At 36.8% G+C, this 17,006-nt stretch overlaps 1 protein-coding gene across 5 annotated transcripts in view; it reads right to left on the bottom strand.

The window, feature by feature from the left end:
* Positions 1-357: 357 nt before the first annotated feature.
* The window catches only part of PRRC1 (proline rich coiled-coil 1), a 33,054-nt gene continuing 16,405 nt past the window's right edge, over positions 358-17,006 (bottom strand). For all 5 annotated transcript variants that reach the window (XM_035569380.2, XM_035569378.2, XM_035569377.2 and 2 more), the window contains exons 5-9: positions 14,682-14,784; positions 9,090-9,253; positions 7,659-7,762; positions 5,044-5,146; positions 358-1,909 (exon numbers count right to left, since the gene is read on the bottom strand). In XM_035569380.2, the coding sequence (XP_035425273.1) occupies positions 1,700-1,909; positions 5,044-5,146; positions 7,659-7,762; positions 9,090-9,253; positions 14,682-14,784 (684 nt within the window). In that variant the 3' untranslated portion in view covers positions 358-1,699. The remainder of the gene's footprint in view (positions 1,910-5,043; positions 5,147-7,658; positions 7,763-9,089; positions 9,254-14,681; positions 14,785-17,006) is intronic.

Here is a 17,006-nt window from a genome sequence, read left to right on the forward strand (position 1 = left end):
AAATGGGACCTCTCCAGTTAGTCAGGACTGCTGGTAATGTATTGAAGGTGGTTTGGTGAGCTCTTCTGCCAGCTCCTTTCAGTACCCTTGGATGACTCCCATCCAGCCTCATAGACTTGTGAACGTTCAAATAATGTAGTGGGTCACTTACAGGTTCCCATAAGATTATAAGAGCTTCACTTCACTCCTGATGACAAACAGAAGTCCCAGTATCATCCTTTTAGCTTTTGATACTAAGAAGTCCCCCCACTGAAAAACCTCATGACCTCAAGAGTCAGATATGTGTTTTTTTTTCTCGCCATCAAGGTGTTCATCAGCTATATTAAAAACAAGTAAATCTTTATAACAGGTACAATCTTTGAGGAAAAACATTTATTCAACTAAATTACAGAGTAAGCCAATTAAGGCAAAATATATTACTTGGAAATAGACAGGCTTTCACTGGGTACAAATACGAACTGGCTTAACAGTATTGCATATAAAAATGTCCTTTGAAAGCATCAAGAAAGGTAAAAGCAAAAGAATACAAGCTGAAAAACTGTTTAAGGCAAACAAAAAGTAATTGTTTATTCTTTGTTCTTAAAAAAAGTATTATTACCAAAATATTCTTTTCACAATTACTTCCATATTTCTGCATAAAGATTTACGATTGTGTGAGCATAGATAGAAGGAATGAAGCCATGAAAAAAATCAGAGAAGACTAAAAACTTATATGAGAAACAGTGAGCCCATGACATCAAGACGGCATTTAAGACTTATAAATGTTTAGAAAATGCAGAATAGCAAAGCAAGTGATATACATCTCACTATTTTCCACATCCAATTGCTGACAACCATAACTTGATAGAAGAAATTATACTAATTCCATATAAAATGTGTGGTTTGGAAATACTGTAGTAAATGATGTTGAAATGCAATGCTGAGATAATTTCATGTGTATGTGCTACCTGATCTAAAAGCCACTGAAGCAACTTGAAATCTGCTGTGTGTTTTAACTGGAGATGATTTCATCTCTGCTACAGAGAAGCTATACATAAAAAAGATACAGCTTGGAAAATGAGATTTCAAGAATTATTTAGCCCAGACTCAAATTAACTGGGCATGGATTTGTGCTGTTCTTCAGCAGTTCACTGTTACATGTTAAAAAAACTACTCAGCATCAGTCCTGAGAACGAACAAACTTACACCAAACCTCTGATGTGTAAAATACCACTTAAGCACAGGCCCCAACAAAACATCTAATACAGAAGTTGTCTCTCTAGATTGAAATGCACATATAACATACATATTATGCTGTCAACATGTTTATATTACTAATGTAATAGAAGTAGCTAAACAATGATCCCCATCTTTAAAAAAGTACATTGAGTAACTGAAATATTAAACATTTCAGAAATGCCTATGAAGGTGTCAAGTAATAGCACATTCCAATTTATAAACTGTGATGTTATTTGTCTTATTTATAAATATATCTGTTTGTTCTGATTTCCTCTTTTATGAATCATATTGGAAATCCCATGGTTATTAAAAATTGGAATTGCTCATTTCCACTATTGGAAACTACCTCCACGTCTTAAAAAGTAAAATACAGTTTACAGGTAGATTAGAAATCTGTGCTGTATCCCCACTGAGAATTAGAATATGTAGTTTTCACCAGAAACAAAGCCAGTATTCCTTAGTGTCATGGATCAGCCTTTTTTCAAACGGTCCTGGGTGGTAGATGTTGTTTGTACATTCCTGCTAGAGCCTTGGCCGCGCTGTAGATCATCTGTCGACGGGACATGCCAGTGAATACCATGTGCCAATCAGTCCTGTTGACATTCAGTATATTCTTCTCAAGCACTTCGCCCACTGTCACCAACAGGCCTGACCATCTCAGATTGTAGTCCTGAGGAGTGAGACTCTTAGCCTGTGTAACATTTTGAGAAGTGATTATTGAATGAGCATGAAATGAGTAGTTTTGTTTCTGTCTTCACCAATATTAGCAGTAAACTTTCTTACAATAGGACTACATGGCAAATAAAAGAGTATCAAAATCCAAATCTCAGACTGCCCTGTAATTTTGCAAGCCAATTACACTTTTTAGATTAGTGTCTATCATGATCCAAGTGACATCTGAACAATTTAAATGTGAAACATTTGAGGGCATAAAGACATTCTGCTATTAGTATGAAGTAGTTTTCTCTTTTGAAGTAGCCAACAGATGGAATCAGTATCAATACATATTCATACAGTAAATTCTTACTCCAAAGATTTATTTTTTTTAATGGTTAAAATGTCCTTTTGGAGCAGACAAGTAACAAGAAAACTGAGCTTGGCAGAAAAAGAGGACTGAGCTATTTGCATGAGATCACAGAGTGTGCATACACTGTAATTCCCCAAGGCTGGATGCAGATGGGAAATAGTGGTGTAATTATCACTACATTTATTTGTTCTCATTCTCACCCCAGACAACCACCTCTGGCCACTCTCACATATAACGAAGAAGAATTTCAGCCTAGGAAAGGCTGTTCTTAGTATTTCTTCATAACATTGCACAATGGGCCAAATTCTTCATACAGCTTTTGTTTTGACAAATAACTGAGTTAGTCTGTTTCCACTGCATGTGCAGCAGACTAAAGTTCAGCAGTGTGTTCCAGCCTTCCTACAACTGCTGTCTTGTAAAGTAACAGTATATACCACAGAATCACAGAATGTTAGGGATTGGAAGGGACCTTGAAAAATCATCTAGTCCAATCCCATATATAAATTTGTTAGAATATACAATCTGATCCAAAATGGAAATAACTCGTTGCTCTCCAGAGGCACAGACCTTCCTTTGTAAGGAAAAAGCAAATTCAACACTTCTTATTAATCCAAACATATCGGCAGTAAGAAAATAATTTACCTGACAGTAGGAACTGAATATCTGTTATGGTATCTCTATTATGATCCATAATTGCACATAATTCCATAGACAAATTTAGAATTTTTGATGCTAAATATCAGGTAACATCAAATAAAATATAAAAAAATAAATGCCTAGTATTTTCCCATGTTCTTGCAGTTTCTGCTTTGACAAAAAAAAAAAAAGATGACATCTGGCCTCTTAACAGAGAAAGCTTCTCATAACAAGATCTCAAATTCACCTTTATCTCAAATCAAGCAATATTTAAGAGTTATAAACAGCCACGAGTCTCTAATTATGTGCTCAGAAAAGTTTATGCCATTAGTAAAGACATTAAGAATTATATTTTAATTCTAAAAAGTTTTATTCTATGAAGATGCTTTTATCACTACTTTTATTACAAAAACAACAGAACACACAGCTAGCAATTTAATTGCTTTTCATGTATTCTGTTATACCTTTTGTACTGATATAATATCTATCTATATAATATCTATCATCCAATGCACATTTCTTCTCTGTTTTCAGTCTGAAATACCACTGTACGATTACTGTTGTTTTTTTTCCTCCACTCTGTAATCTAGATTTTAATTACAGATATTGAACTGGATTCATACAAAGTTCCTCACACATCCCTGAGAGAAACTGGAAGAGACATAATGGGAATAAAGGTAACAACTGGTGCACACACACACAGTCAAGAGCCCAACAATTTACTACAACACATCATCCATATATTAACTGAAAAGTATGTTTACCTATGAGAAGACATTACTCAGAAAGTTAAACTATCAACAGTAGCTTTTAAATGACAAAACATTGTTCTGTAAAACAAAAATGAAGGACAGCTATCATGATGTTTTTGTTTTTTTTTTTTTTTAAATCAATCCCACAAATGTCCACTCTAATGGAACTGGTATTACACACACAAGAAATTAAACAATCACTATTTGTTTTCTCAAAACAATCCTCTGCAGATCAAACTCCAAACAGTTTTGTTTTGAAATTCTTCAAAGAAACATTAAAAATAATTTGCAAACCAGAGTTAACTAATGGATGACTCATATCTGCAGTCAGGCAACATGCAGTGACTGGAGTTTGGAGTAATTCCCAGTGTGGCCCAAGTAATGTAAGCAATCTCATGAAAAAATTCTGTTGGTTTAAGAACTGCACAGTACTGGGTTATTTTCAGTGGGATGACCCATGGAATTTCCAAGACTTAAATCTTTCTATTTCAGAAATTTTAAATCTTTGTGAGAATAGCACATTCAGAAGAGGAAATCTGTCTTGCTTTTAGGTAAGAGTCTGTATGTTGTGGAATTAGGTCCACGCACAAATATGAAAAGGTATATGCAATTTATTAGAAATAAGTTTTAGGAACACTAACCAACACAGTATGCTATCCTATTAGTATGCTGGTAATTAACAACATAAAATACCTAGGTTTTATGAGCTTTATTAAAAACGGAGTGGTCTCAGTTTATATACTTGTGCCTCAATGTAATGTTAGATTCTTCACTGATTTGGTGCACGTGTGTGCACAGACACTCCACTATTACACGGTTTTGTTTACCTCAGATGAAACTCCAATATGTACATGAAGTTAAGAAAAGGAAAGCACTCCTTTTCTTGGGTAAGAGTGCTTACTGTATGTACTTGGTGCATTTGCTTAGTGCATTCTTGAGCTGCAAGGCTTTCCTGTATGACCGGGGGAAGTGTGAGTATTCTTATTTTATCTGAAGATTGGTAAGGTTTATTTTTAGTCACTGAACCAGACTGACAGACGTAGTATAGCGATTAAAATTATATTCCCTTTTGAGGGAATATTTTTTCTCAGTTAATTTCTTTTTGGTTAATATTTCCTCTTAGTTAATTTCTTCTTGGAATATTTCTTCCTGATTAATAGAAAAGTAAAACTAATGCTTCCATGTGCCATATACTGCAGAATGAGACTCCTGAGCAAGGACTACTTTGCCACAAATGCCTACAGATTTTTAGGTTGTACTTACCTATGACTTAGAAGCACTTTTTATCCTCATTTATAAAGAAAGATTTAAGTGGAGCAACAATAAGGACTGACATCATAAACCAAATGAAAACTTAAGTCTTATGTCTTGACTGTTAATCCAACACCGGTAAGAAACCTGAAAACTCACCTGCTGAACATATTGTAAAGGCACTGGTGTTGCTTGGGTAAAAGCTTCCAGATGAATTCCATGAACTGGATCTTCAATAATTAAACATCCAATGTCGAACCACCTGCAATAATATGCAAATTAATTCACTTTTTAGTACTATGTATCACTTGATTGAAAATTTCTTAGTAGTTGAATTACAACTCAGGTATTTTACAAATTCTGCTACATATGTAACTATATGTAATGAAGTCTCATTGAAGTGTGTTGCATATTTTAAATAAAATTTGTATACATCATCTTTAGTGTATGTGTAACTATAGTGCATGAGTATGCACGTAATAAACATAAAATAACTAAAATTATACAAAATACATGAAACAGATCAAAGAAACACAGAAAGCTGAAGGAGAGGGGGCGTGCACAGATCTACTTATTATGTTACAGTTTTCATGCAATCTTTGCAATAATGCTTCTCATTAAACTAACTTTCCCTAACAATCAAAAACCTTAATTCTCATTCGCGTTCTATATTCAGAAGATTTTTCTGGGTATATCTAATCTTACTACAATCACTTAAATGATTTAGTCAGAAGAACAGTTCTGCACCTTTCAGAAAAAATGGTGCCTGCTGCAGAAGGCACAGTAAAACTGCTGAAGCAGTACCAAAAACGTTTCTCTATCTAGCTTGCAAAAAATAAGCAATTTCTCCCTATCGAACTTACAACACTGATACGATCCAAACAAAACTAAGGGCAATGCATCATCATTGCCTCACTGTATTCAATTCCCAGAACAGTTTTACAGTTGAGCTGCCACAGGAGAAACACACTTCACGGAAAACACAAACAAAAAAGCAAGGCCAAAATCATAAAAGATTTAGAAAGCTAAATATTGCAGCTGTTGTTTTCTACATATTATACATGTGTCTACATATAAGTTAAATTTTATACTTTAAAGTGTGGGAAACAAGAATGTTGTTATGAATAGAAATGCAAGACTCAAATTTAACAAATGACTGTCTGGGGGGTGACAATAGCTTAATGTCAGAGCAAGAGTGCAGTAGAGTGAGACGGGAAAAAGTACTTCATTTGCACCCTCTTTTGTAGGAGGAAACAGAGCACTGGAATGCCCTGTGATACAGCACTACTCTCACTTGCAACTATGGAAGACTTTGTTAAGGATAAAGCACTCTCAATTTATATAAAAAAAAAAGTTGTTAAAGGGAAAGAAGACAAAAGACTTTGCAACTTATTCTGCAAACAGTATTCAGAATGCGCAATTGGAAGGGAAGTAATGTCCTTCAGCTCTCTGAAAGACCATTGAGAACTGGGTGGTTATTTGGAAACACTGCTCTCCTTTCAGATATTTGTAAGCATGATATCAGCAGAACACAAACTCTATCCCTAATACTGAAGTGCAACACCACAACACTCACTTCAGAATTATTATTTATCAATTATTAACACCATGATCTATTATTTCATTGCAGAAAAAATAGGGCCAAAAATAGTTCAGATGTTTTTTTGTAACAACATGCAGGGAAACTTTCAAAGTCACCTGTTGGATGAAGCAAGCATCAAGTAATTCTCTGTTTCTACTGTAAATAATATTGAAGACTACGATGTTCTTGGGGCAAGTATGGTGTGGACAGAAAAGCTAGCATTCTGTTCAATGATATTCCTGGGCCAGCTCTTTCATTTCAAATATTTTATACAAAATTCTCAGATTTAGGAATGAGTAAATTCAAATGAAGAGAATAGCAATTATTCTGAAACAGAGACCTTGTTGTCACAGTTACTCCTTTGTGTAAACATAATAAAACATCTAAACTGAACTAGGCGGAAATAAATACTAAACAAAAATTAAAATACTTCCTAATTCTCTTTACTTTAGAAAGTTCACCATTCCTCTTCCACTAAGGATACTAGAGGTACCTTCAAAAATGGAGCAAATGTGTGTCAAAAAATGAATCAAAGCCCATTACACGAACAACAGTACAAAGATGAGAAAGAAAATTATTTAAGACTGCATCAAGGAAACATGATATTGTCTCATTGTTTTGGAAGATAATTATAAAACTACTTCAAGAACTGTCTGTCAAAAAGCATGTTATGAAATCAAGTTGTAACTATTGTGCCTTCAGATATGTTACAACTGTGTGGCACAGATTAGAAGCAGTACACTCCTGGTGAAATGAAAATACATAATATAGTACCTGAGGAAATTACATTACTACAAATACCAGAACATCTCTAAATATACTTTCTGAACTGAATATGGTTTCAGAGGGAGAAAAGAATGCACACACACAAGAGTAAGGAAGTCATTAGCCAGATTTCAACTTTTACAGCTCCTTAATTTTGTCAGTTTCGTATAACTTCATCGTGCTTTTGTAATGTGAGTCTTGATAAAGCTGACAAGGATCTTGTCTATTCAGCTCTAAACATGTCTGGCCAAAAAGCTGAATAACCTCACCAAAATCAAGTCTGCCAAAGCAATACTGAAAACAGACTCCCTCCTGTCTTCTGCTGAGAGAGTGATAATGCTAACAACTTCTTATAGTAGGCCCCTTTAAGTCAATAAAGAATATTCCCTCCCTCCCCCCCCGCCAAGAATAGGTATAAGGTTCTCACTTGTCAGGAAGCAACTCCTCAATGAAGTTTTCCACTGACACAGCAGGTTGTTTTTCATGTATTACTCCTGTCCGACGCAAGCTGTCTATCCTTTCTTGGGCTCCCTAGAAAGTAATGTAAGCTGTTACACAACAGTCTCTGACTCACAACATAGTACAATACTTGCAGACGAATACAAAAAGAACTCTTCAATGTACTTTTCAAGTTAAACAATATGAGAGATTTGGAAAAATTACTCTTATTTCAACATTAAAAAAACAGCTCATAGGGGAATCCTCAATAGTTACAAAAACTATAAGACTAATTCAATGTTTTTAGTTTGCTATTTTTCCATGAAAAAGACCTACACTAGCATACAAAGAATTCCTAATCTGTAACTGCACCAAGTTTCACTGTCAGCTAAAGCATAAGCATATATTCCTTTTACTTACACTGCCATTTCTGCAGCTTAATATTTGTCTGTTTTAGATCCTTTATGAATGTTGTAAGACCAAAGGAGAATCTCTGTGTTATGGTACCCCTCCAAGTCAGATCTAGAAATCACCTCCCCAAATCTGTTATCACTCTGAGGTTTTAACAAAAATATTACAAGTACACAGCGGTAGCTAAAGGGAAAGAAGAGGTACAGCAGGTAAAGAACATATACATTATCCCCCTTTACCTCAGTATGAAATTGTATCAGCTAATACATAGGTATGAAGGTAGTCTTAACTCAGCTGTGAACACTGCCCCAACAATTAGGAGAAATTACTTAATTGAGAATAAACAAATGATTTGCTTACATTTAAGAAACAGAATACTAAGTAGTTTTTTACAGCATTTTTGGTTATTGGCCAGGCGATGGTTCCACCTATATATAAATACTCAACAATCATGCAGTTTAAAATCTGGTGAAACACCCTTTGCTAACCATTTCTTTGGGCCAGTACAGCTGTTAATGAGGCTGCACAGTTAATCCTTACCTTTTAAGGGTAACATAGATCTGCTTGGGAAGATCCCTGTGACAAGTGTTGATCAAACTATCTTTGACCTACAGAATTAGTGCAGAGACAACCTCAGCCTCAGAGTCTCCTTTCATTTCTAACATTCCCAAAATACTGTGCTAGTAATAGCCGGAGAACAAATGCGTGATATACTTAGAAACTAGAGCAATATCACAAAGTATGCTAGATGTGAGGGAAACAAAAGACATTATAAGGAAATTGATGAAACCATTCTTCATCTGCAATGAATGCGTTTGCAACAAGAAATAAAAACTTGTTTCAACAAACTACTTGAAAACATTTAACGATCCAGACCATAAAAAAGCAAAGGTTCACCTGTACTACAAATTGACCTTCCCTTTATGGGAAATAAGGTTGCTTTGAGTGAACATTTCCACAATCTGTCTTTGCATTGGAGAAACATTATTGCTGTTACATATCAACTTACTTTTAAACCTGCAGCATAGCCCACAGGTTGGGGTGCGATGTTAGACTGTGCAGCCTCTCCAGTAACAACAGCCATTCCAAAGACTTCTTGAAAAGCATCTCTAATTGCTGCAACTTTCACTTCTTTATTAGAAGTAACCACAATGTCCAGTTCTCCACCAGTTTCTGTAAAATACATATAACGTGGGTATTTATTTCTCCATGTTCACATTATAAGCTAGTTCAAATATGTTCTATATCTTAAGAATACGCTCCAGTTGGTCTTCTCTTTCCCATGCACTGCACAAAAGTTCTTTCATGAAGCAGAAGTAACTGAAACTAGAAAGTAAGAGTTAGATGAATAGCTAAGAGATTTATGGATGAAAAAAAAGACAACGGGAACTGAGAAATGTTCAGTACCCTGAAAAAAAGCAGACTCCTCGTTAAATATGACAGTCCGTGGATTTAGAAGAGTAACTCAGACATCCATTTCTAAGGATGTTTTGATATTCAGGGAAGCAGTAAAGAATGTTGGTGACACAGAAATTTGTCCTTATGAAAGAGACCAAGAATTCAGTTAACAGAATCAGTGAACAAATGTCAAATTACATAAGTTTTAAAAGAAAGGACTGCATCACTTTCTAGTGGTCCTTGGACTGCAAATTTCAATATCTTGTTGTTCGTCTTCCTCCCTACAATTTTATATTGATTATAGATTAAACATCTATGGATCAAAAAGTTGTCAATATTTCCAAAGAACTTCCATACGAAAAATATGAGTTTCATAAAGAAGGGCAAGTTTTCACTTTTATTTTTTTTACAATAAAACAAAAACATGAACTAATAGAAATCTAAGACTACTCCAAAAGACTCATGAACGCATATGTACCTTGCATCTCTCCATCACCACTGAATCATTTTACTGTCAAACTTAATATATGCAAAAATATCTCTGAAAACTTGTCTCTGCTGTGACAAGGTTTCTTAAGAACAGCTTTAATTTTTTTCAAACACGGAATATTTCAGAGTAAGTTACATAAATAAATCGCATCACAAAGTTTAAAGAACTGAGGCAACTTCATAGACATGTCCACAAATAGGCACTAAAAATAATGGGTTGGGACATGACTTTTACAATCCTTAGTCCAATGGCTGTGAATGACGGTGGAGTACAAGGCGACAGTACAAAGTCACCAGATCTACTCATTTATTAAATAGCATCTCCTTTTGTTTCTACTGAAGACAGAAAATTGGGCTAGATGAACCATTGGTCTGATCCAAATGCTTTAGGGACTGAAGGATCTGTCTTATGAAGAAAGGCTGAAAAAGCTGTGACTCCTCATCCTGGAGAAGAGGAGGCTCATAGGGGATGTCATCAATGCATAGAAATAAATGAAGGAACAAAGATGACAGAGCCAGTCACTTTTCAGGGGTGCCCAGTGACAGGAAAAGAGGCAACAGGCACAAACTGAAGCACAAAAAGTTCCTTCTGAACATCAGGAAAAACGCTTTCACTGTGCTGGTGACTGAGCAACGGAGCAGGCTGCCCAGGGAGGTGGTGGTGCCTCCTCCCTCCTTGGAGATCTTCAAAATCCATCTGGACACGGTCCTGGGCAATGGTTCTAGGTAGCCATGCTTGAGCAGGGGGGTTGGACAAGATGACCTCCAGAGGTCTCTTCCAACCTCCACCACTTCGTGATTCTGTGACACATCAGGACATTTTTAGGACAAGAGCAGCGAACTAATAAAGCCTTTTAACCTGTTATCACCCAGACCCACCGACTGTAGAAAAACAAGCTGCACCTGCAAGCAAAAAAGAACGAAGTCCAGTGATTTTGTTTGCACCCACGTGAACCTCATGAGCTTCAACAAGTCTTAATTGCAAGGTGTTGTACCTGGGTTGGGGCAGTCCCAAACAGGAGTACAGACAGGGAGAGGAACGCACTGAGACCCGCCCTGGAGAGAAGGACCTTGGGGTTCTGGTGGACATAAGGTTCACCATGAGCCAGCAGAGCACGCTTGCAGCCCAGGCAGCCAACTGCATTTGGGCTGCATCAACAGAGCAGTGACCAGCAGGTCAAGGGAGGTGATTGTCCCCCTCTGCTCTGCCCTCGTGAGGCCCCACCTGGAGTACTGTATCCAGGTCTGAGGCCCCCAGCACAAGAAGGATGTGGGGCTGTTAGAGTGCGTCCAGAGGAGGGCCACAAAAATGATCAGAGGGCTGGAGCACCTCTCCTATGGGTGACTTCTCTGCAGCTTTTCAAAACTTAAAGGTGGCTTATAAAAAAAGAGGGAGAGCACTTTTTGCTTGTGCAGATAACGTTAGGACAAGGAGGAACGGTTTTAAACTAAAAGAGGGTAGATTTAGAACAGAGGTTAGGAGGAAATTCTTCACACAGAGGTTGGTGAGGCACTGGAACATCTTGCTCAGAGAGGTTGTGGATGCCCCACCCCTGGAGCTGTTCAAGACCAGATTGGACAAGGTCCTGGGCAACATGATCTAGTGGATGGCATCCTTGCCCATGGCAGGGGGGTTGGAACTAGGTGATCTTTAAGGTCCCTTCCAACCCGAGCTGTTCTGTGATACTAAACAGAAAATTCCACTTAATTACACATGCTGATAAAGCCTGCAGTATTTATCCTGATCTAAAATAAAATCCTCCAAACAAAGCTTTAAGTTTAAATTTTAAAGGAAAGAACAGTTTATTCTTTGGCTCATATTACTCAGCAGACCTCGATTACAGGAAATATCTTCTTTTTATGAAGAATTGCCAGAGGTATGCCAGAACAGTAGTAAATTTTTTTTTTTTTTAATCTTTTTATATATTAATTAGTTTACTGAATGGAATTGGATGTACACATCAATGAACTCCTGTGCAATTATTTTCAACATAGCAAAACAACAGGCTAATAAAAATAGGGAAATTACTGAAAATATCTTTTTTTCATTGGTTCCTTCTTGATAAAAATCAAGTTAAGTAAATGTTCTTAAAATTGACTGCAGGCTTTTGCTGAAGCTAGCCTTGTTTTGCGTGGCCTAGGGATAGAAAAACTGCTGATGAGCTTTTTAGGCAACTGAAAACTAACCCAAAACATATCTAATAATAAGTCACTACATATTAACTTAAGAACGGTAATTTTGACTCACGTTTGTATTCTGCACATGATGAATTTAGATTATGTGCTTTTGTATTAAGTATCATCACGTAACAAAAGCATTTATCTTTTTCCACCACAGAAAACACAGAAAGGAAACAAAGGTAACACATGCATTAAAAGAAAATTTGTGACTGAGTCTGTCACACATTATGGTGATATGGAAATACTAAAATCTAAAGTGTAAAAATTTGAATGTATTGGTGTATATTTGAGACAGAACTGTCACGTTCAGTTAAGGTCCAGACCCTGTACATCAAATTGCATTACACCTTGTGTGTTACTGAAATGCTGGTTCCAAAGACAATTTGAGATTCCCTGTCCTCTTTTGTTCTAAAACTATTGCCGTCGGATTTTTTATGCTTATAAGTTGATCAAGCATTTAATGTGCAGACAGAGATATTCCATTCCAGGTGCTTAACTCAGACTGAGATCTTTACCCTGAGCCACTGAAAACAGTTTAGCTGTTTTCAAGGAAGAGATTACAGAAATACGTTTTTTCACATGCAAATATTCTTTCGACCACCTCATCTACAAGCTTTGGTACTTTCAGGCTTTGGCATGAAAAATCTGAAATTTGTTTGGAATTGCAGCAATGGAGAGAGAGCAGAGAGAAGGGGGCCAATTTCTGTTGACAGCATGACTTCTGCTGATTCCAGAAAACATTTCTAGAAAAAGGTAAATACTAAGTTTACAAATTTCTGCCCTATTTCCACAACTTGCAACTACAAATGAGATGTACACAGCTGCTTTCCCTTCCAGCATGACTTCGGAGAACTTTGCGACAACCATTGAGCTTCCATTCTCTAACAGAATCTTACAAGCAAAGCATTTTATTAAAATGACTTCCTCCTCTAGGTAATGCTGTTCTGTCCAATGAATATTGCATCAAACTGTCCAAACTGTCAGTGGATTCTGAGAGATTCCATATTAAAAAGGGACAGTCAAGACTGCAATGGAAACCTTAACTACAGTTCCCCTAATTGCGCATCATCATCATTTACTGTACCTTGCCTCCTGCTACTCCACTCAACAGTTTCTCAATTACTGGCTGGCCTTCTCACTGACTTCATATCCCTCTATCTCACCACTAATGAATGAACTGCTGGGATATATTTACTTAAATTTAAGATGATTAACTACTTTCACTAATCAGGCCATCTTCCCCTTTTATTTGACATATTGTCCACTGCATTAGTGCAAGACTGCAGCAATATGGTTAGCCTGATCACAGAGCCAGTCCAGCTGAAAAACAGCTCCAAAAAACAAAATGCAAAAAATATTAATAGTTATTTCTCAGCCACATCAGCTTCCTGATCAGCTTGACCTACATTCAGACAAAGGGCAGTATTGGCACAACAAAAGAGGGAGGACTGCTTACAGTACTGCTGGAAGGAAGAGGGGGAAAAAAGGATAAAAAAACAAACCACCACCCTGGATAAAACATGTCTTCTGTTCCATATTTAATGAAATGGAAATCTCAGGTCACTATATGTGGCATAAAATGTACTTCAGTAAAACAAAAAACGTTGAATACCACAAAGTTTCTCCCTCCTAATAATTTTCAAACTAATTGAAATGCAATGCTTTTCCTTCATAGCTCAATGCCCAGCAATACTTCAGACCTCATTAGACTGTTTTAAAATTTTAACTTTCCTGCTGCTTTAAGGTTGTCAGATTTCCTAAAAATAGTATAAATACTAGCAGAGTAGTGAAGTGGAACAGGTCAAAGTCAGAAGAAAGCCTCAAAAGCCATGTAAATACCTCTGTCCTTTGCCTCTCTGAGTCTGTCCACTTTTCAAGTTGTTTTAATTTGAATATGGTACCTTATACAATATTAGTATTTAATCATGTGATCTAATAGGATTGATACTTAAAGTGTACTTTAAACTCTGTAACACTTAAATGGAGATACAGTGGGAGAAAAAAAAGTATGGAACTCAGGGATTATAGACAAGTCCTCTTAATCGTTTTTATTTTTTTCTCCTCATCTTCCACAATTTGTATTAAAATTATATTACTATGCCACTACATGAACTATAGTGGAATACAAACGCCAAATGAACCTCAAGACACAAAGAAAAGAAGCCAGGTTCCAGAGTGAGTGATTCATTGGAAAATACACTTGAAAAACCACTACAATGCTGTGGCTTTGAATTAACATACCACATATTTAAATTCTTTACTCTGAGGGTGGTGAAGCACTGGAACAGGTTGCCCAGAGAAGCTGTCAACGTCCCATCCCTGGAAGTATTCCAGGCTGGATGGGGCTCTGAGCAACCTGGTCTAGTGGGAGGTGTCCCTGCCCATGGCAGGGGGGTTGAAACTAGGTGATCTTTAAGGTCCCCTCCATCCCAAACCATTCTATGATATACAAACTTCAAGTGTATAAGTAGCATGCTATTACGTTAACCTATTATTTACAAGTATTATGTAATGGCTTGTCACAAATACTTACTGATATATGGAACCATCCCAGGATCCAGTGTTGTGATCATGGACTCCACTGAATGTTTGGTTTTATCAAGAACAGACTTCACCATGGGATTCTCAGCTACACCCTAAATTCAAGCAAATAAGATTTCCATATTTATCTTCTATCAGGATGCCAAGGTGTTACAGTTTAAAAACAAACAAACAAAAAGTTCCCTTCAAATATTAAGCAGTTTTGTGTTTTTCTTATCACATTTTCTCCTTTTAACATTGCATCTCACTCCTCAGCATATATGCTACGGGAGATGACTATCACTGCATGACTCTAGTCAGAGCACACACTTCAAGTATTGTCTTCACCATCCTCCTCTGCATTAATGCATTACTCAAATTGACTTAAAAAGAAACATCTCCACCAGGGATAGCGTGCAACACACTTGATCTGGTCCTATTCTGGGACTGGAATCCGTGAGCATTTAATAAGGTTGTAGATTCCCAATGCTAACTATAAGCACCATCAGAGTATGCAGCTGGATTTAGACTGTGCTAACTTAAGCTGAAGAACTCTCTTTTCTAACCTTCATAAAGACAATAGGATCTATTTTTGTATTGTCCATTACTAAGAAATATTTCTAGGGCAACTGAGCTGAAAGTCTTCAATTTATAAATAGATTCTAAACAATACTGGAAAAATGTACTGTACTCTCCAGCCAAATCATAGGTGGAGCTGCTGACAGACTTCAAAGTTGATTAAATATAAACACAAACACTGTCCTGTGTCTTGCAAATAGTCTTAATGAACGTCTGTATCTCTTCACAAGTTTACTTAAATCCAGGAAAGATTATAGGGTGAAAGCAGAAAGACAACAATGCTTAATCTGCGAGGGATAAAGCACTGGAAACTGTAACATTTATAACTTAAGAACTATAACACCTGTAACATTTCTTTGGTAGGCAGGCTGCTTTAAGTCTAACATTAAAAATGCAGATGCTTACATTTTCTTCTCTTCCGCACAAGCATTATGCAGGGAAGCACAGTGCATGCACTTTTTTTGGCAAGTGCTCGCTTAATATGTAACACGTATTTCAGTGAACTGCAGAATCAGACAAGCTTTAATTATCTTAGAATAACTTCTGCTCAGCAAAGCTTCTTTTCCACAAATACGAATGCTTTCTATTTCTTTGTTGCAAACTTAACAAAGGAAAAAAAAGGCACAATCCTACATCTACTGAGATAGCACAGATACTAATAAGGATTGTTTTACCCACATCTCACACTGAAATAACTCACTGCTGAGTTCAGGTACTCTTCTCATCACCATGGAGAACATTAAGCCTGACTACAGAATTTGGTAAAGAAAACAAAACAATTTCTAATGTTAGCATAATGAAACTTTTTCAAGGCAGAGCCCATGGTAGCCACTTCTTTCCCACGCGTACAACCCCAGACACTGTTCTGAATGGTAGCATCACTCAGTAATATGTAAATTATTGTGATTTCTCATGTATCCACAGGATCCTGTCATGAGCAGGCCACTAATATTCTTTCTTCAATCCTCTCATAATTTGAGGTTTGTCTGCTTCAAGTGAAGGAGAAGTAAGAAGAGAACTGAGGGAATGCTATAAGATCCGCAGAAACGCTGCCAGTAGGAAGTTCCAGTTCTGGAGTCAAGCAGTACTTCACAGAATATCCTGAGCTGGAAGGGACCCATAAGGACCATTAAGTCCAACTCCTGGCACCGCACAGGTCTGCCCAAAACTACTTCTCCGATCACTTCCAGGTTGGCTGCCTAACTAATAACTAATACACATCTCCTGCAGGTAATCAAGTTCCTGAAGAGCAAGAAACAGCTGCTTCTGCCTTTGCAGACTACCTTATGGTCATTGGCCTATCACAAAGCAGGGAGAAATAACCTGCATTTTTCTATCAGTGCAAAACATGAAGTTATCAAAACACTGTGAACCATAATGTAGTTAAATTGGGAGTTTCTGCGAAGTCATTGCTAAGTCAACATAAATCCAAACAGATGTGGAATCTTTAACATTGGAAGACTGCAAATACAATCTCTTGAAAATTTAGGTATTGATGTCCTCTTTGCTTAACCAGTCAAATACTCTAGCCATGAGGTGCAATGACTGCATTAGCGTCTAACTTTGCTTCTGAACCAATCTTGGAATATATCTGTAAGACTCCTCGGCCACCTTTGACAGATCCAGGGAACTGAAGCAGTCTCACTCAATTCCAGACCATCAACTTGTTAATCTTAGATTGTCACAATCTTGAGTATTACCTAATTTGAAGGGAATCTGGAAGAAAGGTATAAACATACATCTTAAGAACACCTGAGAA

Source organism: Cygnus atratus, chromosome Z, assembly GCF_013377495.2.
Source record: "Cygnus atratus isolate AKBS03 ecotype Queensland, Australia chromosome Z, CAtr_DNAZoo_HiC_assembly, whole genome shotgun sequence".
Taxonomy (NCBI): domain Eukaryota; kingdom Metazoa; phylum Chordata; class Aves; order Anseriformes; family Anatidae; genus Cygnus; species Cygnus atratus.